Below are 24,310 nucleotides of genomic sequence, written 5' to 3' on the forward strand. Positions count from 1 at the left end.
AAACCATCAAACACTTCAAGTGAGTTTTCTTAACCTCTAATCAAACATGAATTTAGGCTATGTGGCAGTTAAGGGATTGGATGCAATTTCCTGGAGTTCTTTGTTTTTAAATAACATTCAGAAAACTCTTAATGAAAAACAGGTAAAGAATGAAAGGATCTATAAAGCCTGGAATTAAAATAATAGCCATTTAATTTTATATGCAAGTGAAAAAATGGAACTTCTGTATCAGTGGAAAATGAATTATGGCTGCTCTGCTAATATGCTTGCAAAAAAACCCCCTCAAAAATGTCTGTAAAAATAACAGTGATAATTTAATGTCTACAGGGATTAGTATTTAACAAAATTAAACTTAACACCTGACTTCAAATATTTATGTTAAAATTCCTAGCAAGTCAGAACATGACCAGCCATTATAAACTGCTGTTCCAGCATTCCAACTGGATTTTACTGTGTTAAGAATTTATAATCTGATTATACTACACACAACTTTAAAGATTTTAAAAATCAGGCTGCTTCTAATACTGAAAGGAGAGTTTTCTTTAACTTCTATTAGATGTATAAAGATGATCATTTACCTTCTGAGCACCAATATGCAGGTGTAGTCCATGAGGGCCTGAACAACCAAAATTTTCTAACCATGAAGGTGAGGATAGAACAGAAAACTGAGTTAAGAAAAGTAAATATTTCAGGCATAGATTCACTAATGGTACCTGATGCAGCCTTACAAGGTGTGCAACAGTCTGTTCCAGTGATTAGGGTTAGATTTTGCTATTGCATGAGGTACTGTGGAGAGCTGTAAATTTAAATTTCTATATATTAAAAATCAATATCTGCTCAGCAAGGCACAGCTGTGCCCTGCCCAGCTGCACGAAGGACAGGGAAAAAGCAGACTTGCCCATCTGGGGGGAAATGGGCTGGAAATATTTGTTATCTGGAGAACCTGAAGAGCCGTGGCAAGGATGGAATATCATTCTTATCCTGAATTTTAGCGAATGTTACTGTGGGTGCCAAATTTTTGGGTTTCTGTTCTCAACCAGTCTGCAGGATGATGGCATGTATCCTTCCCCAGAGAGAGAACAACCTCTGCCCTCTCATCTGTTATTTTAAGAAAATATAGGACTTATTGAATTGCAAAGACCACTGATAAACAGAACTAGCAAGTGGATACACCTTGTGCATGGCAGCTGCATTGTTGTGGTTTTAGGAGTGTGTTAGGCAGCTGTGCTGCAATTAGATGAAAAAATCACAATCTAGAGAAGAGCAATCAAGGTAAATTTGTGCTACCCTCAGTCTTCACAGGACCTTTAATATATCTGGGCCCATTTGAATGGTTCTTTAAAAGTAGTAAGCTGCACATTTGGCTCTGGCTTAAGGTATATAAACTGCTTAATGGTGATGGTTTGTTTGGGTTCCCTTTCCACTGGCAGTGGAAGGCAGCCCTAAAGGAATGCAGTACTCTAATCCTGCAAGATGCATTTATGGCACTGCAGTGCTTTGCTATTCAGCAAAGCCTGCTGCTTGCCACAGGAGACTGACCATGTCAGGCCATTAGTAATCCAACCTCTGCCAAAGTACCCAGCAGCTTAAACCCCCAAAACTGTGGTGATTTAAAATTTCTACCTTTTTGTAAAATTAGTGATAATTTGTCAATTACTTTTCTTCAACAGGAGCAGGTTAACCAAGAGAAACTTCATCAAGAAAGATTTCCAGCCTCTGTTTTAGTAACACGGTATTCACAAAATACAGCAGCTTTCAAAGGAGGTTCCTTTGGTATGTGTTGACTGCTTGTAGGAAGGGCACAGCTGTACCATAAAGACCTCACTAAAGGAGATACCATGTGGGGATATTCTCATTATAGTACTTGAGTCAAATGCAGATGTTCCAATAGGCAAAATCAGCACTGGAACCTCTGATCCAGTTCTCTGGCTTGCAAGCATCATGCTCTCCTGAGTGTGTATGTGGGCATACACTAGGTTTGATAGAGGAATTTACAAATCCTTTTGTCCTTTGGTCCAAAATTGCAGGGCCTACAACTGAGAGGGAAACCTGGTTGTCCCCATCAGTCAGAGGCAGTCCTGGCCTGCTGGAGAGCAAACATTCAGGTGATGTGTGCAGAGCACAGATCTGCACTGAGGCAGCTGAATGGCCAGAGGTGCTGGGATCAGGCCTCTTAGGAGCACGTGAAATAATAAAGATGACAGATGTCTGCTAGTACATGGTTTTATTCAGTTTTATTTGAGTAACACTGTTACAGTGTGTTTATTTCAAAGAAGAAGTTAAAGCCTCTATGATAGGATTTTGTTGTTGCTCTAAACTGAAACTCCTTTTATTCTGCTAATCCTTTCACAGGCTGCAGGCTCTGTCTCCTCTTTTCAGGCACACAGTCCACTGCTTTATTTCCTGCTCCTCTGTTCTGACTCTTGTACTTGGTCTGACTTCTCTACTTCCTTAACTTCTGACTTGCTCTCCTCTTCTCTTGCCAGCGTTGGGGTATGTGGGCTGCATTTCATTACCATGAGGAGGAAACCTCAGCCTCCCTTGCCCTTCTCCGTAGCTGCAACGATAAGGCAGAAACATCAGGAAAAGCCTTCTCCTGGGGACTGGGTGACTTTTTCAGTGGGATATTCCCACTGTGAGCTCCCACAGGGCAGCCGTGCCAGGAGGGGATTACACCCTGCTGCTTTTGCTGAGCTCCATATTGCACCTTCCTCCTTTGCCTTATTCCTTGTCATCAGGGGTCTTGTCAGGGTTTGTTGCAGGGCAGTGCTGCCAGGTGAGGATGAGGGAAGCTCACAGACAGCTGCAGAGCAGTCCTTTTTGGTGGCTCCCACTGCATCCCCACTGGCAGTGGCACCTGGGTCTATGGGGAACAGAGGCTCAAACTTCCCCCCTGTGACACATAAAGGAGCTACTGTGACCCTTGAAGCAAAGGAGAGAGGCTCAACCCTCCTACTAATTTCCAAATTCAAACTGAATGCCAAGCCTACCTTGGTGTTGTGAGAGGGATGTGGAGGAAACCCCTGTGCCAATGCCTGGACTGCCCTGGCTAGAAAGTGCAGCACTGCCCACTGACTGCTCCCTATAAACACTGCACCTTTATGTTGCTTTGGCCTTTGGTATCTGTCCCTATAAACACTGCAGCTTTGTGTTGTTTTGGCCCTTGGTATCTGTCCAGCATCTGGTTTATGTGCTCTCTGGATCTCAATATCCTGACTGGGAATTTTACCTGCAAATGGCAGAAATGTGTTGTTAAATTCCCTGATGGGGAAATGGGCAGTGTGTAAAGCTCTGCCCTGCAAGCATGCTGGAGGACATTCTCTAGGACACTGTGTGACTGATAAATTCTGATAAATTCTGGTTTTAAGGAAAGCACCTGACAGTGGAGATTGGTCCTTCTGTGGTGGCTGAAAGGGCAGATGCCAGCCCATTCAGCTGATTTCATGTTTGTCCCTCTGCTGAGAAATCCCACAAGTGACAGCTGCATCTCTGGGAGCACTCTGACAGGGCCCTCTACACTTGCAGTGATTTTTGGTATTTACCAAGAAGAAAAGCAGTTCCAAAATGCTGCTGTAAAGCTCACCAACTCAGCTGTAAAAACAGCCAAAGAGTTCAGCTGTGCTGGGGAGTGCTGTGGCTCAGACAAGGACAATATGACACATACAGCTCTTTACCTGGCCACTGGTAAAGTCCCCTGCACCACCTTTGAACCATAATTTGTTTTATGGAAAACGCTGGATATTTTCCTGTTTTTCTCCCCCTTACTCTCTTCCTTTTTCTCATTGTGATTGATCATGGTGAACAGATTATTCAGTCTGGAAAATCCATCAGCAGCTGCTGCCCAGTGGGAAAGCCTCTTGCTTGCTTGTTCATTCCTGAAAGCTGTCAGTCCTCATGGATGTGTCATTGGCCAAACCAGAAAGATTAAATAAAACATCAGGATGCAATTTGGAGAGTTACACAGCACACAGAAGGATTTTTTTCTTACACAAGTCTAGGCTCTAGAGGAAGAAACCAGCCTGGAAGCTGGCACATCTCTCTGACCCCCCCATTGCTCCACACTCCCTGCTCACCTCTGCAGCTTTCTGCTGTGAGAAGTGTTCCTGCAAAGTAAAAACTTTGTTTGTTGTATTGGTGTCCTTGCAGCCCTCAGCTATGGCTGCCAAAAACCCACATGTGCTCTGCACCAGCCAAGGGACAGTGTGGGGATTTATGGGACAGTATTACAGGAATGAGAGGTCTGGAGAAAAAACACAGCTTGAACTTGATTGCTCAACTGCAAATAAAGCAAAACCTAATTCCCACTCTTGCCTCTGATTTTCTCCCAAATTACTGGGTTTTATGCCTTCTGCTCTGATCCCACAAAGATGAGCCCTGCAGAAGTGTCCTCAGACTCAGGCTAGCTGGTGGATTTTTGACTGTGCTTACACAACTTCTGCAAACTTGGGATCCATTAAGAGCATCTCTAAACCAGGCATCACTTAGTCCTTGATTTCTGAAGGGGTATAATGGGAACTTCAGTATGCCAGACTTTTCAGGTAAAGCTTATTCTTCAATATTACCCTGAATATTAAAAGGCTAAAATGTTCAAAGTGCCTTCCTGAATTGAAATTCCTGGCAATACATATTTAAAACAAAGCTATATGAAAATGGCAGTAACAAATCATCCAAATACATCAACTGTCATGTTATAGCTCATGTTATTGAGAAGAAAGATTGATTCAGAGTCTCCTGTAAGGTCTGCTGCCATTGTCTAGGATCTTACACAACTTTAATTTGGATGCAGATGTAAACAAGACATGAACTTAGCAAAGCTTGGGGTTGTTGCAGGTTTCACACCTCCTTAAACGGATATCATTCAATGCTTGGAGTTTACATTCTTCTGGCTGTAAATCTGTGTTAGTTTTACCTCTTAGCACGGTAACCTCAGCATTTACATCTCTAAGTGGCTTTATCTCTGTTTTATCAGGGAATACAAAGATAGGCAATGGTCAATGAACTGAGGTGGAATTTAAAAGAAAAAAAAAAAAAAAAAGGTATTTATGCTTCCTGGGGTGTGCAGCACAGCTATTGCACAATGATCCCTGATTTAAAGCTTGCACTTGTCTCAAAATGCACTTTGGTAAACAGCTCAACCTGAGTTTAAATGAGATTACAAACACCTATCAGCCCAGCATACACTTAACAGACACCATATAGGATGCTGTGTTGCTGTCCTCATGTATTTAGAACCAGTGCTGACTTGTATCTTGACTTTATTTTTAAATATATAATTTATTTTAAAGAACAGGTTTAGACATTTTTACTGCAGAGAACTAGAAGCTCCTGGAGTTCCAAAAGAAATGGCAGCTTTTCTTGCAGTTCTTAAATATCTTTGATCTGGGAATTTAAGGACCTGTTGTAATAAGATCAGGAGTTAGCAACATTGCTATATAATATTCTTATGCATGTATGAATCTTGTATTTGCATATATCACAAGTATATTTTGAAATTAAGTATCTTCAGAATTATGTGACTTCGTGTTGCTCACTGGTGTCTTTATGTAACAGGTTTATCTAAGCGGTTGACCAGCTGTATAAAAAATTCATCAAAAGAATGTCACTCCTGCCCCCTGAACAGAAAAACTTGTTCATAGAATAGTCTGAGTGCACAGAAACATGGAATATAAATTAGCTAATCCTGCAAAATAGATGTTAACACAGACTTGAACATCCCTGCCATCACAGTGTGTGGGATCCTGCTTATAATCCACACCTTCTGTTACAGTTTTGTAAGAGACTGGAGATCTGTCTTGTTTTCTTCTTTCCTGGTTTCCTAAAGTATCAGACTTATGTTTGAAGCATGTTCTTTATAAATGTCACTTTACAGAAGTTTTCTCCTTGGTTTTTGGTTTTTCAGTTCTATCCTTCTGAGCAGCTAAATCTCAGCCAAGAGTTCCTCAGACTGTTTCAGAGGGCCTCAAAAGGAAACAAAGGCACTTCAATAGATGGTATAGTCACAGCCCTCTCTTCAGGGAGGACCTGTGAGGTGGTGGCTCAAAGTGAATTTGCTCCTTGTGCCCTCTGTGTGCCCCTTTCCCTGTCTGAAATACAGAGGATGATCCCCCCTGCTGCAAAGGGCAGCCAGGATGCTGCTCCTGTCCCTGGCTACGTTTGGTCAGTGACAAGAATGTTCATTTTTGGATTTGTGGTAAAAGGAGTGAGTGGGACTGGCCCCTGTAAGTTCAATTAATGAGAACATATGACACTTTTGGGCTTTGCTCTCTGCAGTGCAAGCTGAACACAGCAAGGTTCATTCTCTGGCTGCCAACCTCACCCAGGTATGTGGGCAATAAAGGATTAATCAGTTTTGCATCTAGTTGCTTTCATTTAATTTAAAACCTGATCCTGTGAGACAATGAAGTCCTCCACTCCTGTTGCCTTCAGTAGGATTTGAGGGACCAGTTAAGAAAAGGGACTTTCATTTTCTGTCAGGAGCACAAGCATGTGAAGGAGAGCTATTCCTTCTGCATGCACTTGTAATATGTACAGGATTGGGCACCTTTTGTAAAGTCTGCTTAAATCTTGCTGTGTTGCTAGGGAACTGGCCCTGTCCACAACCAAAAAACATGGAGACATTGTGTCCTACTGGTTTCTGGCAGAGTTTACCATAAGAAATGGCTTAATTGCAACAAGATCTACTAGCAGGAGTACAAAAAATGTGATTTGTCAGCTTTTTTGTCAGCTTGTTTTAAAATTACAAATATTTTAATTCTATCACACACATGGAAATCCCTTTCAAGCTAAAGGCTAGGCATGTGAAGACAGCACCAGAATCAAACACTTCTTTCCTTTATTCTTTAAAATACTGATTCAGCTATTTTTAAGTTTATTTGAGTCAAAGTACAGAGTTTGCAAGCTTAACAAGAGCAGGATTCTCTCTGCTCTTTTGTACTTGACTAAGGCTATTACTATTTTCAAGACTCTTATAAAAATACTTGATTATGTATGTTTCCAAAATGTATGGTTTTTCAAGTTTTTAGACTGCATTTAACAGCATCAGAAAAAAGAAACCTGTATTTATGGAGACCTAGAATGATATTTCTGATACAGTTTCTTATCCCTTTCAGGACATCAGAACTACCTGAGTTGTTTTACATTAGTGACAAAACAAGGCTTGAAACCCCAGATACCACAGAGTAAGTCTGCTATCAAAACAGGACAAAATCTGAGCAAAGAAAATGTAAGCCATGGGGAAATCAAAATGAAATATAGTCTGAGGTGACCTCCCTTAAAACAAACAAGTAAATCCTGTCCTATTAAGCTCTCAGGAGAGCTGCTAAAGAATTTTGAAATAATCCAGACAAGGAACTCAACCCCACATTTTCATTCTTGTCAGTCCTTTTCTTGCAACTCCCTAAGAAAAAATGATCCCTTGTGTGTTTTGTACAAAAGAATGAATTTTTATGATATAAAAGCACACACTTTAAAGCTGTAAGTCCTCATTCCTTGGCAGTCATTATCTTCAGGTTTATGGAGAAACACATATTGATCCTTTCCAAGGCACAGGTGGGCAGGGAGGCAAGAAACTCTTCTGGATTCATCAGCCTTCTCCATGGGGCCTGACCAGGAGCAATCTCACAGCACAATACCATTAAAAACCTGGCATATATGGCACCTGTTAATAGCTTTTTCTCCTTCTTTCAGGATAGTTACACAATTTAACAGCAAAAATATGGAAGACACTGAGGAACTGGGAGGCCAGCCCAGCAAGGATGTTTTTTCTTGTCACACCTGTAGCTGATAATGTCATATACGTGTACACAAGTGCAAAACTTCTTGTCTTACAGAGAAGGTGTTTCAATATTCAGACCTCAACTTTTGTCTTCCACTGTCTGGATGCATCTCCATAAGAGAGCAACTTTTTATACTGACTGTGTGATTTTTCTAGCCCAGAGTTAATGTGCAATAATTAACCTGCCTGTCTGTTGACCAGTGCTTCATGTGAATTAGAAATTTTCTGATGGGCAGCCTTGTGACTTTCATTGCCACAGATCACATTAGTACTGTGGATTTTAGCTCTCTGACCTAGTGTAATCAACAGAATGAGATTCTTCCTTAACTTGATTTCTCCTGGTATTTGTGGATGTAAATAAGGCCCTTACATTGTTCAAACATAATTTTTTTGTGGTACACTATTTTAAGATGTTTGGCCTGATCTAGATTAAGCAGCTTCATATAACTGATGAAAGAGCTATTGTATTTCACAGCAGAAAACTGCCCCTCATCCAGATCACTGACCTATTTCTTGGAGTTAGAGGTAGACTTTTTAAAGTTTTACTGATTTTAAATGGCATGTTTTACACTATTGGTATTTTGGTCCCACATCTGAAGAGTGATGACGCCATTATTTAAGGATCAGATACAAAAGAATTCAACTTGATTTTCAGATGCAAAAGGATTTTAGTTTTCTGTAAGTTTTGGTACTATTCTAAAGAAAGTGTTAAATGAATCAGAGCAATTCAGCTCCAGGGATTATTCCATTACTCAGTGATACTGAAATTCCTCAGGCTTAAACATCAGCAGTATATTCCTCACCACTTTCCTTGCTCTGAGATCCAGTGGAATTTGTCTCTATTGCCTGAAAGAGATGATGAACCATGTCTAGAAGGAAGAATTTAAACAGTTCACCCTAACACTACACTGGTTTGTACATTACCCTGCAATCAGAAAACCAGCATCTGCACGTTCCTGAAGATGGGAGCAGTCTGTAGACAATCACTCTTCAAATCTTGCTTTTCCCTCCTGACTTGCAAAGGCCAGTGCCAGAAGAAAACATGAGGAGAATAAAGTAATACTGCATAAAGAGATTTTGTGGAGGCTGACATGAATAAATGTATTTACTACTACACATATCTTTCCTCTGCAGGACAACAGGGCTTGCATATTCTCTATGCTCTCTCACTGTACAGAGAGGGCTACAAGCATTTTAAAAGGAATTAGGGTGTTGAGATGCTCAGTCAATGTTGGAATGCTGGCTCCCTGCTCTTTGCCATGGAACATCTGCTAAAGAACTCTCTGGGAGAGTTCTGGGTTTTTAAGGACCAGCAGAATAACACAACGCTGTTAGGACGTTTTATATTTGGGGCACTTCAGTACTGACAAATGCCTTCTCATTTTATCATGCTGCAATTAAGATGACAAAAAAGTGTGGCAGCTAGTAGAAACTCCCCCCACAGTACAACAAAAAACAGGGTCTCAAAAGGAAAAGTTTGGCACATGAAAAGCTGCAAACAAAAAAAAGCTAAACCTCCACCAAACCATTTCTGCTTGTTGTGAGCCTGCCAAAGCAGAGCAGACTTTCTCAACAGAAAAGGCTACATTATGCTAGAAGGAAATGAGCTGCAAGGCACAGGAAAAGGGAACACGAGTGGAGATTTATGGCACTGCTGAAAGCAGGCACTGTCCTGCCAGATCAGGAGTGAGACACTTACCAAAGGATGCTACCTTTGTTAGTTCATCTGTCAAGGAAGGAGTTTCTGTTGCAGGGTATCTGAGCTCCTGGCATTCACTGCAGAGAGCTCATTGCTTCAGCCTTGTGATCAGAGTCGCTGTGTCTCAATCAGAATTTCCTACTTTTTTTTTTAGAAGGTAGGAAGGTACAAACCCCCTTAAACTAGCAAACCTCACCCAAACGAAATCCACTCAAACCAAAACCATCAATGAATACTTGATAGCTAATGACATGGAAACAGAATTGTGTGGCAATAGTTGCAGAAAAATACAAATTCAGGTTTTATTTTTTTCTCTCTTCATATTCTACATGTGAGACTTCACATGCTGAATTCTCCTGGATGTAGACTGCAGCAGAAAGGCACATCTGTGGAAAAATAAAATTCTTTTCTTTTTCCAGAAATATTCACTAAAGAAAAATATAAAGTTAAGGCTTTTAGGTCTCTTCCCCTGCTTCAGGAATTTCTAATTACAGCTCCTTTTTAGGCTTCCTCTGTAAGTCAGTTTAGTCTCAGAGGTAAGCTGCTAGCCCAGAGAAGCTGCAGAATCTCCCTGAATTTTTACCAACCTTAATTTGAACTTTGCCATGGTTTTTACTTTCAAGTGAAACTACAACTTGTTTTCAGCTCCCTAAACTCAAGTGAGAGTATGTTTGAGAACTGTATGTTTGAACACCCTTGAAGAATGTGGGAATATGGTACAATATCATGCCATAAATGAAACTTGCATTTTGGATGAGCATCTGCTGGGCCAAGAGAAATATAGGTTGGATATCAGGAAAAGCTTTTCACAGAAAGGGTGATAAATTCTGGATGTGTTTAACAAAGCTTGGATGTGGCACTGGCTGCCAGGGTTGCATTGAGATGTTGGGGCTGGGTTGGACTCGATGATCTTGAAGATCTCTTCCAACCTGGTGATTCTGTGAATTCTGTGATCTCCAGCTTTCTTTTTTTCCAGCTGCAGGATCAGATCTTTCTCAGCAGTATGAACCTTTTTTCCTATTGGGTACCATACCAAATTATGGATACTTATCAGATTAAATGTACATATGCAATGTGGACATGTAATTTTCAGTAGCTTTGAATCTGAGCCTAAGCCTCTGGGCTATATGGAAAAAAACATTCACAAGTCCCTCAAAAGTGTCTTTGTGGTTTCTCACTAATAAGGAATACATGCCATTTATCTCAAACAAAGATTGACTACTAACTTTACTCATAATTTGCATTTATGAGAGGACAAGACACTGAATTACAGTTCTCCACAGTCCAAAGCTAGATCCTGAACTATTGCCCTGAAAAAAAACCCCAAAAGTCGTGCATTTGTAAATACTTTGTGTGTTCCATGAGTAAGTGTCATGTGGAACTAAATGCTCAAAATATTAATTAGCAAGGTATGCAACAGATAAGGAAGGCTGACTCCTTTCTAAAAAAAACAATTTTTTTTTGAGAGAGAGAAGCATTGAAGTGTAATCTGTATTACTGTCACAAGTCACCAAACAAAAGTGTGTCCTGAAACTTCAGCTAGCTATAAAAGTGAAATGCTCTCTCATGGATTCAGAGAGGGAGAAAACTCTTGCTGCAACAACACTGTTTTCTGTGACTCCAGGCAGGATCACAAAAATCAGGAAAAATCATCCAGTAATGGGATGGTGGTTCTCTGCTTTTTTTCACACATCTTTCTTTCTGCTGCAGGCCTGTAACTTGGGTACTACTCCAGAGAAGTACATTGGGTCTGACTAGCAATGATCTCCCAATGACTTGAGATGTTACTTGATTAACAGATGAGTCTGATTCAATGACCAAAACCCAGTCCATGTAAGCAATGGGGGCACGTGAAACATGAGCAGAGAGGATACAGCAAGCAGTGTGCATCAACACCTATCCACTTCCACTTGAAAAAGAGGAATATGAAGGCTATTCCCACGTGTTCTCTCTCCCCAGTGCTAAGCTAGCTGCTTGCTGAATCCTGTTCCTGCCTAGGTTTAGGCCAACAAGGACTATCTGTGGGATTTTAAGGGATGTCAGAAGGGCAGCAGGCACAGCAGTAAGGAGACAGCTAATTGACACACAGGAAGGCTGGCAAATGGTTCTTTGTTACTGAAAAAGTCACATTGGAGTGCTGCAGTTGGAAGTGACATTTATGCAAATAAAAACTTCCATGTACATACATATGCAATTATTTATGTATAAGTATGATGACAGGCAGATATAATTACAACCAAGCTGTTCTGTTGATGGATTACCATGGTGTGGGCAGTAAATTGCACTACACCCTAGGACAACTGTGCCTAAGGAAGCATCTCTGATGGAAGGAGCTCTCTCAGCTTGAGGGCATTCTGCTGAGACCATCCACTGGGCAGCTGACTGAGGTCAGCTGGCATGGAAGTAACCTCTGCTGCTCTCTGGGCAATTGGACAGATAAATTCCAGAAAGGTACTTCCAGAACTAGCAAAAACTGAACATACTGCTCACTGGTCAGCTGAACACAGTTTTGGTACTGTCCCTGGACCTGAATCAGGACCCAGTTTATAAGGGATCTTACATCAAATTCATGTGTGAGCAGGGTAAGTACCACAAGCATTTTTTAAGCAATGCCAAGTCAGCTGATGCAGATAACTTGACTGCCTGTGCTCAGCAAAATGAGATGTATTTAGTTTTAGCCGACATATTTCATTGTAGTTCAATTTGTAAGCCTTCTAGTAGGTCTCATATAACCTGATATTAAATCATTCACAAGTATACAACAGATTTCATCATAATGTTAGTATGACCCTGTGGCTACTTTCTTGCAATTTTACAACCACACAAATAAAGGTTTTAAGAGATGTTTAACTGTTTGTTTTATATAATGTTACTTGACCTGTATTAAACAGTCAAACAACCCTTTTTACATGTGTTATATATGCAATTTGTGAATACAGTTAAATATATATTTCTACGTAGGAATGGTGAATTTTGTTGTTCAGACCCAAAGAACCAGGCTGGTATAAAACATTAATTAGCCTGCACTTTCTAGTTCTTGTACTTTTCTAAAGAACAATGGAATCTGTTAGAAATTACATCAAGTCATGGAACTTCTTACTTAGCTTTTTATCTACACAGGCAAGACTCCAAGGAAGGCACTGTATAGCTAAGGAGCCTGTGCTTAAAGAAAATGCACACATTTCTAATGTGGAATGGTGAATTTTGTTGTTCAGACACAAGAACCAGGCTGGTATAAGACATTAATTAGCCTGCACTTTCTAGTTCTTGTACTTTTCTAAAGAACAATGGAATCTGTTAGAAATTACATCAAGTCATGGAACTTCTTACTTAGCTTTTTATCTACACAGGCAAGACTCCAAGGAAGGCACTGTATAGCTAAGGAGCCTGTGCTTAAAGAAAATGCACATACAATAATCTTAATTACACACACAGTTCTGCAAATGAGATGTAAAGCCAGCTATGTGTGTGTACATGAAATAACTGTTCAGTTAAATACAGCATTGATTTCTGTGTCTGCTAAATAAAATCTAGTGTGGATTTCAAACAATTACTATCTATATGTTACTATCTAGGACATAATAACACATAATGTATGTCACTACTTTTTAAGCTGTATCACTTCATTTCAGTATTGGCAAGCTTGATTTGCAGTGCATGTGAGTGCATTAGGTCATTAATGTCTGGAGCCCGTGAGAGATTTGTTTCCACTGTATATAACCATGTTTGAGACAGAGCAGTTTGGGTGCTTCTCCAGCATGTCTCAGGCACTTTCCAAAAGTGCTCTTTCTGTGACAGAGATTAATTGCCAGAAAGATTTGCTGCTACTACTAAACACTCTTCAGTTTTACAGTCATTAACTACCAGTCTCTATTTAGAGTTAAAAGGTTTTGTATTCAGTACTTATATTTACATCAGGATACTCAGAAGAGCTGTCCTCTGCCTCAGTGTGAAATAAACTTTGGAAACAGCCTTCTTCTCTAATCAGGCTTGTTTGTAAACAAGTAAAAAATATAAATAATGAAAGACTTCTGTTGTACAAAAGCTAGGCTGCTGGAAGAGATCAGGAGACTGTTCTATGGGGTGGATATAGGAAAGACACATTCCTAATTTGATGTAGTTTATTATGCATGGTTTTTTGTTAGATGAATGGTACTTCTTATGGCAAACCTCTCAAACCTCTATAAAAGGAGGATAAAAATTTGAAAGGATGAGTTTTGTGAGTGCATTAAGACATCATAGTAATTTATTGTGTTGATAAATACCTCTGTTGTAAAAGTAGTAAGAAAATTGCCCTACAATTCAAAGCATGTCAAGAAGATTGAAAAGGAAGACCTGTTTTCCAGGGAATTAGCACAGGGTATGGCAGCTTCAGGACAACTGGCAGGATGCAGGCTGCCTGTGCCCTCCCTGCTCCCTGAACCAGGATGTGCCCCATACCCACAGGGCAGGCTGAGCCCCAACAGCCATGGCATGTTTAACCTGGATCTACCCTGAGACGTCGTTTTTATTCTCTTGGTTCAACCCTGATGGAGTGCTACTAACAGGCTGCAAATTCTACAGACTACATCCTGCCATTAGGGGAATACCCTCAAATGCAGTGTGCTCCCACCCCCAAGGCTTCTCTTTCACTCATGTCACTGCTTTCTGAGTGCTCCCCAGCACTGTGTGACTCCCCAGCTCTGCAACTCATATAACACCTTATTTTAAACAAGCAGAATTAGAAGGCAACCACAAACTTATTAATCATGTGTTTATGAACTCATATTTAGAGTATTTTTCAAATACTGCCTCATGTTTCCTCTTCTTAATTACTAGCAGATTATAATTCTCTATATCCATCCTGCAGCTGATTGGAATTGTAGAACAGTCAGCTAAACCAGAACATTCAGTGTAATGCTGGCAGATCACAGCCTCAAACTTCTTACTTGATAACATAAAAATATGCTCATACATTTTCAGTACCTGCAAGAACATTTAAAGACAATTAAGAAAGCATAATCCTTATGTCCATACAGAGCAAGGAGAGTTTTTTTTCAAAAGCAATTTCTGGTTTTCTTGGTATCTCTCAGTATGACTGCTGTGGGATGCATCAGAATCTGATGTCTCAACCTTTGAAATGGGTTTCCCTCCTCCACTCAAAATCAGGAAATCCAATATGATGGCTGATGTAAAAGTCCAGGTCTGTCCTTTGGTCTGTTCCACACTGGCTCTGACACACTGACTGCATCTGCTTTTTCCATGCCATTGAATCACTTGGGAATAAATCTTATGGCTATGTTAAATTCTATCAAACAGAAAATTTGTGAGTTAATTGGTTGCCTAATATCAACCGGGACCAACTAGTTTATTTTATTTTATAAAGGAATTTTAAATAAGATTTCATTGAGTTAACTGCAGTAATGGCTTGCAAGCCAATCTGATGTAATTTACAGTGTCCTCTGATTTGAGGCTGTCATGTTTTATGCAGTGACACCTACAAAGTCAGACTATATTCCTACCACATACCACTTTGTTACAGAAGACTTTGATATGTGATGTAATTTTATGCATCTGCACACAAACAAATCAAACTAAAAAATAGGATCCTATGGTTGTGTTTCAAACATTTTCTATGAAAATATGGAGAAATTTGCAGAAGAATTTTTAGACTTTATGTGGCAAAGCAGATAACCTTCTCTAATACTTAGACCACTTGAGAGTACTACAGTTTATCAAAAATGTCAGTGCTGTTCTCTGCTCAAATGCCCCTGATTAGATGAGAGGCTGTTTCACAAGATTTATTTTGGACAGGCATGACATATGAATTCTGCTTGCAGGATATTGCAAGTAAGGTTGATGAAAGGTTGACTGGGAGAGAAGGGTAGCAGTCTCAAGGTACCATTCTGTAACACCTAGCAAACAATAGAGATGCCATAAATCTTCCCTATGGCCAACAGCAACTCGGGGGATACCTAACCCTGGAAGTGCCTTGCCTACAGCAACGTGCAGCACCAATACTTTGCTCTAACACAAGGTCATCTGTGCTCCACTGAGATCCAGAACCAAGATTTTCCCATTAAATATGCTGAGAGATTCAAAATAAAGGTATATTTGGATATGTAGAACACATCTCCCCAAAAACTGCAGACACAGATTCAGATTTCAGTGTTTCACTATGGGAATGGACTGAAATATTTTCCTTGCATGTAAAAGCCTTGACCACAATGGTCACATTCAATGGCATTGATTTTATTTTTATTTATTTTTTATTTGGAAGACCATATCCACCTGCATTGGACATAGAGGCATACATGACTAAGAGCACAAACTGCAGTGATCTGCACTGTGATCACCTATAGGAAGCGTGCAGTGAAATCCTCTTCCTCAAGCTCGGTGACATCAACCACAGAGTCACATCGGGGCGTCCCAGCCTGCTCTGCCACGGAGCAGTGCATTCCCACGGATGTGGCAGATCCTGCTGTGCCCGCTGTTACCTCCCTGGGCTGCCGTGGACCTTGTGAGTGTCACTGCGAGCCTTGTCCCCAGGCCCTGGCGACAGGAACGGCTGGGGCTCAAAAACCCTCTACGGGGTTTTGAGGCTGACTGGGTTAGTGCAGGCTGCTTTTATTCACCAATCTTCCTGCCCCACGCCTGCCCCCACACCTCCAGCACCGATGGAGCACACGGAGGGACAGAGCTGAGGACACCGTGCCCCAATTTCCCACTCCTGACTATTTCGGGAGCAGCAGCTCTGCCCGCGGTGTGAGCGGTGTCTGCTGCGGGACAGCCCCGCTGTGCCCATGGCTCGGGACAGCCCCGCTGTGCCCATGGCTCGGGACAGCCCCGCTGTGCCCATGGCTCGGGACAGCCCCGCTGTGCCCATGGCTCGGGACAGCCCCGCTGTGCCCATGGCTCGGGACAGCCCCGCTGTGCCCATGGCTCGGGACAGCCCCGCTGTGCCCATGGCTCGGGACAGCCCCGCTGTGCCCATGGCTCGGGACAGCCCCGCTGTGCCCATGGCTCGGGACAGCCCCGCTGTGCCCATGGCTCGGGACAGCCCCGCTGAAGCCGGCGCTGCCCCACCGCGGCTCCGGACACCCCGGCAGCGCCTTCGAGAGCCCAGGCTGCCACCTGCGCTTGGCAGAGCCCCGATCTCAGGCAGATAGACGAATCAACCTGGTTTAGCGCCGCAGAAGCCTCAGCAGCTCACCGGGCATCAGGAGACCGCAGGAAACTCCCGGTGCGGCGCCCGGCTGCAGAGTGTGCCGAGGGGCTGGCCGCAGCGGCAGCTCAGCACACGCCGTGTGCCAGCCCCGAGCCGCTCGGTGCAGCCCCGCGCTGTCCCCCCCGGTGCCGCGCACCTGCCCGCGCATCCCCGCACCGCCGCCTGGCCCCGCGCCGGCCGGTCCCGAGCCGCGGGGCTGCGAGCGCTGCGGCCCGCGCTGCCCTTACCGATGATGATGGCACAGGCGCTCACCAGCCCGATCTCCTTCTTCAGCGCCACCCGCGCGGGGCCGCCGGGCGCCCGCTGCTCCCCGCCGGCCATCGCTGCTCTGCCCCGCGGCCCCGCGCGCATGCGCCGCCCCGCGCGGGACCCCTGAGGGCGGCGGCGCCTGAGGCTGCACCGCCCTCCGCACCTGCGAACCCGGGGGGCCGCGGGGCCGGCAGAGCCAGCGCTCTGCGGGGAGGGCTCAAGCCGAGCGCCGGGCTCGGACATTCGGCGTGCCGGGCAGCGGGTCCTGCCCCCCGCCGCGAGCCAGCCCGGCGCCGTGCCCGGGCCCCCTGGCGACCGCCTCCTCTTGGGCTCCGTTAGTTGAGGTAGTGCGATAGCGGAAAGAACAAACGTTTCATTGCTTGTCATCGGTACCGCCAGAGTTAAAACCAAGACGGCAATGCCCAGGGTTGGCTGGTTTCCGTAATTTTTACTTTAGTTTCTCGGCCCTTTCTTCCCACGTTGTTTGACGCTTCTGACGGGATCCCGCCCCGGCTCCCTGGTTCCTGAGGGGCTGAGGGGCTGCCGGGGCTCCCTCCTCCGTCCCCCACAGCCCCGCGGGGCTCGCCGGGCCGGCTGCGGCTGCTGAGCTGCAGCTGCGGGTGTCTGCCGCGGAGCGCAAGGAAAGAAATGCTTTCTTTCCTCACACAGGAAAGAATGAATGTTGCGATGTGCGTTCGGCAAATCTTTGCTCTGTGAACAAACTGCCTTCACAGGAATGTCAGTGAATGAGGTCTGCTCTCATATGATATCAAAAAGCTCAATCGTAGCTTGGGGACCTGGGCTCTTCCCTCAAGCTGTAACAGCCGAGGGTTTATTGATGGCAATGCCCAGTTCGTCACTTGTTTGTAAGAGGAACACCTTCCTGAGAGCATTTCTGTGTTCAGAGAAGACCCCCGCGTGGGTGACCTATTCTGAAAGTGCACAGGTTAGAAAATTTCCTGAGAAGATTTTGTGGTGACTGACAGCGCGCACCAGCTGCGAACAGTGAGGCAGTGGGAGCTGGTTGTGGCGGGGTGGGACAGGGAATGTCTGGCTTTTCACCTCAGCGAAGGAAGTTGGGAGGTTTCTGTGGTGACACCAATCTGATTTTCTTTGTCTTCACAATGAAAAGTATGACCTAACAACTGGTAAGCCTTTTGAGAAAATCCGTGGATTATTCTTAGAAAGCTGATAATTGTAAGTGATTTTGCTTTATACTGCTGCTTTATTCTGCTGCTTTTATAGAAAGGCTTACTGATTTTCAGAGGCTGAGGCTTGTTTCCTAAGTGGATCTACTGCTCTGTTTCTGAACGAGCTGCCTCACTAACCACTTCTAAAATGTCCTTTTATTGAATTACTATGTGACAAGAAAGTTTGCAAGAAGAGTTACTTTTTGAACTGTATAAACAGTACTACTCTTCTCCTTTTAAAGACCACGAAATATATGCAAAGACTGGAAACAAAGTTTCAGGTATTCAAAAGTAACCTGATGTATTAGGTGTTTCTTCAAGCTGCCCTAATTGATTGCTTCCCAGCTTTGTTTCTTAGTAACTCATGTATAGTCTAGTAAGTACCTCTGAAAGTCTCTACATGTTAGCCTTGTACAGGCGTTATAATATATTTTGGGAAAGTTTTCTATGATAGTCTATTTCTTTTGTGAAAGCTAAAAAAAATTAGTTTCAACATCATTTTAAAAAGTACAAAAGTTAAGAAATGTGAATGAATGGTGTTTCTAACTCAATAGAGTTTCAAGAACCTAATGAAATTTAGTCTTAATTAACCTTTACAGAAAAACCACACAATCTGTTAAGTGAATGACACTTAGAAGGATAACACTGCCCTTGCTTTCTTTGGCTGTGGTAAGTGTTGCTTTGCTCTGAATATGTGTATGATCTTTGTGGTATTGTGAGGAAGAGAGAAATGCCAGCCAGCCCTCTTTACTGATTAGTGAGCAACAGAGCATGCTGGCTGTGGGATGATGGAAACGAATACTAGAATTCAATTAACTCTAATAATCTTCAACTGATCAGTAGCTGCAGGATTTTTTTTTATTTTTTTTATTTTTTTTTTTAATTTTAATAATCTGGCCAGTTTAGAGGGCTTTGCCAGGGAAAATGCTGGATATTTGTGCCTGTGTGTACTCTGCCTGCTGACAGGAATATTTTGTTCTGTAATTGTTCTTTAAGCCAAGAGGAACAGCTAAGTGACTGTGCCGATTTAACAGGTAATAAGAAGGAAAAACCTAACAGTAAAACACCAGAAATGTCTCCTTAGGAGAGGCAGTCAACAAACCATTAAAGCTGTGAAAAGCAGAGGAACCTTAAAGCATTTTGTCTTGCTATCCAGTTTCACCTCGGGTGTATTTTGAACAAGGCTGAAAGAGCTGGCACTGGAGAACCATGGAGTGAAATCTCAGCTTCATCCCAGTGAAACCTTTTGCAGCAAAAACGTTAATGAATGGCCACATCTCACTGTGGCTGAGAATGGCAGGATATTGTCTGTTACACCTCACAGTTCCAGCACCAATCCTGCTTTGTCAGCTCGATCCCTGAGGGCAGCACTGTGCCCTTGCCTTTGCGTGGGGCTGCTCCCAGGAGGAACAGACGCCTTTGTTCCTGGGCAGCTGTGCTTCAGGGGCTTCTGGCACAGCAGACCACAACGCTCAGCTGCCTGCCCAAGCAGGGACCTTAAAAATGTTCCAGCACCAATCCTGGTTTGTCAGCTCGATCCCTGAGGGCAGCACTGTGCCCTTGCCTTTGCGTGGGGCTGCTCCCAGGAGGAACAGGCACCTTTGTTCCTGGGCAGCTGTGCTGCCAGGGGCTTCTGGCACAGCAGACCCCAACGCTCAGCTGCCTGCCCAAGCAGGGACCTTAAAAATGTCAGTCTGAGGGGACCTTGCCCTGAGAGAGGAAATTAAAAGTATACACTTGCCTTTTTCTCGAGATGCTTAGCATTAATTTCATAGGTGCCTCTTTGTGGCATCCCTGCCAGAATGCACTTCCTGGTGCAGGTCAGAGCCCTGTGGGCAGCTCAGCCTGGTTCTTGGTGGGCACATGGGGTTGTGGGTGCTGGTGATGATGGAGGATGGTGGCTGTGCAGCAGCAGCACAGTCTCTTCCTGCCACATGAGACTGAATTCATTCCCTATGGATTAAAGGGCAAGGGGGTGCAGCCAAGAAATCTGTGCTAGTAATTTAATTTAGAATTGTATTCCTCGACCACTGTAGAGAATTTAATTTTTCTCATTTGTCCTGGGACAAATTCTTTCCCTAAATCCATATAAAGAACACTGATTTACTGATTCTTTTCCCAGGGTGTGCCTAATAATTTACTTTCCTTTTCAAAGTTTTGAGTGTTTTACTACTGGTGAAGGATTAAGCAGGTGGCTGTTTACAACACAAGTTTTCAACATGCCCACATCCATAGCAGAACACTGGAGTGTAAAACAGCAGTGAGCCAGAAACCTGTTGGAAAAGACAGCAGTGACAAAGGTTGCTCACATTAACTGCCAAAAACTGCTCTTTCTTTATTTTCTTCCTATTTTTTTTTCAGGCTGAGTGCCTGCCTGCTACACTGTGGTTTTTGCATGAGGGTGAAGAGAGGACTCTTCTCTGTTTGTGGTAGTGTTGGCTTATTTAGGTTGTGTATTTTGTCCTTCCTGTTGTTAATATAGTTTCAAAATGAGCAAGTCAGAGGGCATGTAGGTTCTAATTAGTAGTTATCTGAGGCAACTCTTAGAGCAGAAAACTCATTGAAATTGTTTTGGATTTGAACATACTGTATCTACTTGAGTGACAAAACGCTAGAAAGCAAAAAAGCCAAAGTTCTTTGTCGGAAGGCAATTGCTGCATAGCAACTGCATAGAGGGGATGCAGTGAAGCTTGCATGTGTTCTCCTTTGTTGCTATTTTTGTCCTTATTTTCTTCATGTTCTGAAATGTACAGAAATTCTTGAAGTTGTTGGAATGAGTTATTTCATTCATTGCTTCTTATCCTCTAAAAAAGAGAGAAGCAAATAACGGCAATTTGAGTTTTGTATTTTGGGAAGAAAAAATGAAATTTAATATGCTATTCGTGAAGGGATGCTGTGACTGAGATTTGAAATGAATGTGATCTTTGATATATGGAAAGCAAGGTTAAAGAAATGTAAAGATTCTCCATGATAGCAGATATTTTCCCCTGTCTGTTCATGAAGAGATGCTGTGACTGAGATTTGAAATTAATGTGATCTTTGATATATGGAAAGGAAGCAAGGTTAAAGAAATATAAAGATTCTCCATGATAGCAGATATTTTCCCCTGTCTCACTCCATTTTTGTATCTATCTACACAAATTTCTGTTTTTCTAAAATATGACCAACCTTACAAAACCAAAACTTACAAGAGTTATTAAAACATAATTCAACTTTGAACTTGATAATTCAACTTTGAACTTAATGGGAAACAGTTACTGGGAAGAATAACCTGTTTGTTGTATATTGTTAAATAAAACAGTGGGCTGGGTGGCTTAGCAAAAGGAAATTTGGAGAGTAATGGGATTGTAAAGTGTTTCTTAATTGCTAATAAACTTGTGAGTAAGGCTTTCCGTGTTGTGTCTGCGGAAATCTCATACAAAATGTGGGAGTCTGATGTTAACTGTCCTCTGGATGTGCCCTGCACAAGTGCCTGTTAGAGGGGTTTGGCCACCCCTGCAGCTGACACTGCAATGGGATTGCTGTTACTCTGTGTTTTATCACACTTCTGCAGTGGGACAGAAACTTGTTAGAGCATTAGGATTAAATAAGAACACAAACAGGAGAAGGCCACCCATTAGTGGGAAGTGACATCAGTGGGAGGGACTCAGGAAGCCTTTCCACTTCAGTGTGGAGGTGTCCCAGCAGGTAACTCTAAATGAAGCCCAGGTGCAGGTGGATCAGTTCCTAGTTGAAAGCATCCTAGTCTCCATCACCTTTCTCTATTGTGTTCAGTCTCTAAGCCAAAGGTGGAAACAGTGACCTTTGTATTTCTGGTACTATTTTCTATTGTACATCTACATTATAGAAGAAGGCACATGAGTATGTGACTCCTGGTTTTCAGAAAGCTGTAGAAGAAGAAGGCACATGAGTATGTGACTCCTGTGTGACTCCCCAGTGCCACAAGAAAATGGGGATGTACATTTGAAAAGGAAAGGCAGAATCTTTTTCTCTAACTCAGTGAAGTAGGAAAATGTCCAGAGTAGCTTTTATTGTGGGTAGCTACTCTTCTCTGTAGTAAGGGCAACAGGAGAGAGGTTCTTTCAATAGTGGAACTGTTCTGGCATTATGTTAAAGAGGCTCATAGGATCACAGACTGCTGAGTTGGAAGGGACTCCAAAGGATCATTGAAGTCCAGCTCCTGGCCTTGCACAGAACACCTCCAAGAATCACACCAGCTGCCTGAAGCATTGTCCAAATGCTTGGACTCTGGCAGGCCATGGTGTATGCCTTCTGAATTCTGCTGGGTACTGCATTTCTTTGAGAAGAGGCACAGGTAAGGCTGACTGTTTGCACTGACTGATGCAATGGTTCCATGACCCTCTGCAGGATCTGGGAACTTTAATTCCATCATTTAGGAATCTCAGGAAGTTCTATAGGTAGTGTCACTGTGCTTTGTGCTCCTCTAGCAGGAGTGTTGGGCTTGTGCGCAGCAGGGCCCTGCCTGGTTTTGGTAACTCCATAGCTTCTATAAAGGACAGTATTTTGACAATGTACAGAAAATTCAGGGCCAGCTGCTTCACATCCTTTGAACAGCACACTTTTATCTGTAGATTCTGGTGACTGGAGTGTTTGCGTCTTTTAGGTAGATAAAGTTCATCAGGTATGAACCGCTAGATACTTAGAAACCATTAGATACACAGATATCTGTGCAAAAATCTATTTCTAAATTTCCATCTACATGAAATGGGTCATTTAATGTTCAAATTCTATCATTCTATGCTCTCTTCAAAGACATTTCATGATAAATCATAAGTAGATGAGTGTAAGTAAATTATGTGAAGAGCTATTTGTGGGTTGTTGATGAATGAGGTTTCTGGAGGCAGAGTTATTGAACAAACCTAGTTTGAATTAAGCATTGGTTCATTTGGTGTGTTATGAGAGTCCCTTGAAATGCAGGGTGAAGGGGAATGAAAGGATGATCAATTTCAGAATAAGCACTTGTTTTATGCATCTTTTTAAAGCTCTCTGACAACACTGTAGTATTTCACTATAAAAAGCAAAAAAATGGTCTTAAATCACCAATATAAATCATGTTGACTCAGGCATTTAGCTTGAGGTTCACTGGAACTTTTCATATCCTTTACAGAAGGAAGAGAACCACCAGGTCCTTTTCCTCTTCATTGCTACCTACCCTGCCCTTCCCTGCTCTGCATAGGTATGGTAGATCCTTTTTCTTCTTGCACCATTTTTTCAGCTGCACATCAGCATCCTAACTTTACACCATTTCACCAGTCAGCTGAGATTGTCCTGAATTTTATCCCTCACTTCTGCATTTGGTGAACCCATGAATTTTTAGTGTCTGTTTTGTCACTCAAAGTGAATTATATTGGTCCCTGGTTAGATTCCAGGTGAATCACTCAGAAATTTCTTTCTGGTCTGCCAGTGCATTTTGAATAATTAAATCAAGAGGGGCAGGGTTTTTTATTATTTTTTAAAAAAAACAGTTACACAGGTAACATGAAAATTAAAACTTGGCTCTTATTTAATATCTTCTTGCTTATGGACATAACACATTTGGTAGAGTTAAAGCTCTAGTTTAAAGGAAGCTAGTTCATCTCTACCACTTCCTGTTTATCTACTTAAAGCAGTTCCTCATCAGACGTGAAAACCACGACTCATGTAATGCCCTCTCTGCGAACTCTTGTCACAGAAGTGCACTAGATGGCACTCTGGATCTGCATTTCACACTAAATGTGATCTCAATTGCCTCCCCTGGTGATTCTTGTAAGTACTTACTTTCTGAAGTTTGGCATCTAATACTGTAGCAGTCAAGTCTTGTGTAAGTGGGTTGGAGTTCATATTATCATCAACTTCTTCCCCCTCCCCCCCAGTAATCCTTCAGCATATATTTCTATCTCTATATTTCTAAAGCACAATTTTATGTATGCCACTGAGGGAGTATCCAGCTCTGTGAGGGCACCTGGGACATGTTCCAGTGTTGGCTATGCACTTGTAGATCCACGTTTGATGCATGAAGAAGCAAAATAGGAGGAGCAGAGGATGGGGATCATTCTGCCATGTGTTCTCCCAGTCTGGATATGGCTCAGATATAATTTGAATGAAGGCATGAAGGTTGATGAGACCAGCCATTGTTACCATGATATATATGTATATATATATAACCAGAATCCATAGAAAAGGTATAGTCT

General features: G+C 42.6%; 1 protein-coding gene across 4 annotated transcripts in view; it reads right to left on the minus strand.

The window, feature by feature from the left end:
* Window positions 1-17,012, minus strand: part of SLC7A10 (solute carrier family 7 member 10) — a 39,476-nt gene extending 22,464 nt beyond the window's left edge. For all 4 annotated transcript variants that reach the window (XM_039698165.1, XM_039698163.1, XM_039698164.1 and 1 more), the window contains exon 1: window positions 16,908-17,012. In XM_039698165.1, coding sequence (XP_039554099.1) covers window positions 16,908-17,001 — 94 coding nt within the window. In that variant the 5' untranslated portion in view covers window positions 17,002-17,012. The remainder of the gene's footprint in view (window positions 1-16,907) is intronic.
* Between the last annotated feature and the right edge of the window lie 7,298 nt (window positions 17,013-24,310).

Source organism: Passer montanus, unplaced genomic scaffold, assembly GCF_014805655.1.
Source record: "Passer montanus isolate IOZ18808 unplaced genomic scaffold, ASM1480565v1 scaffold121, whole genome shotgun sequence".
NCBI lineage: Eukaryota > Metazoa > Chordata > Aves > Passeriformes > Passeridae > Passer > Passer montanus.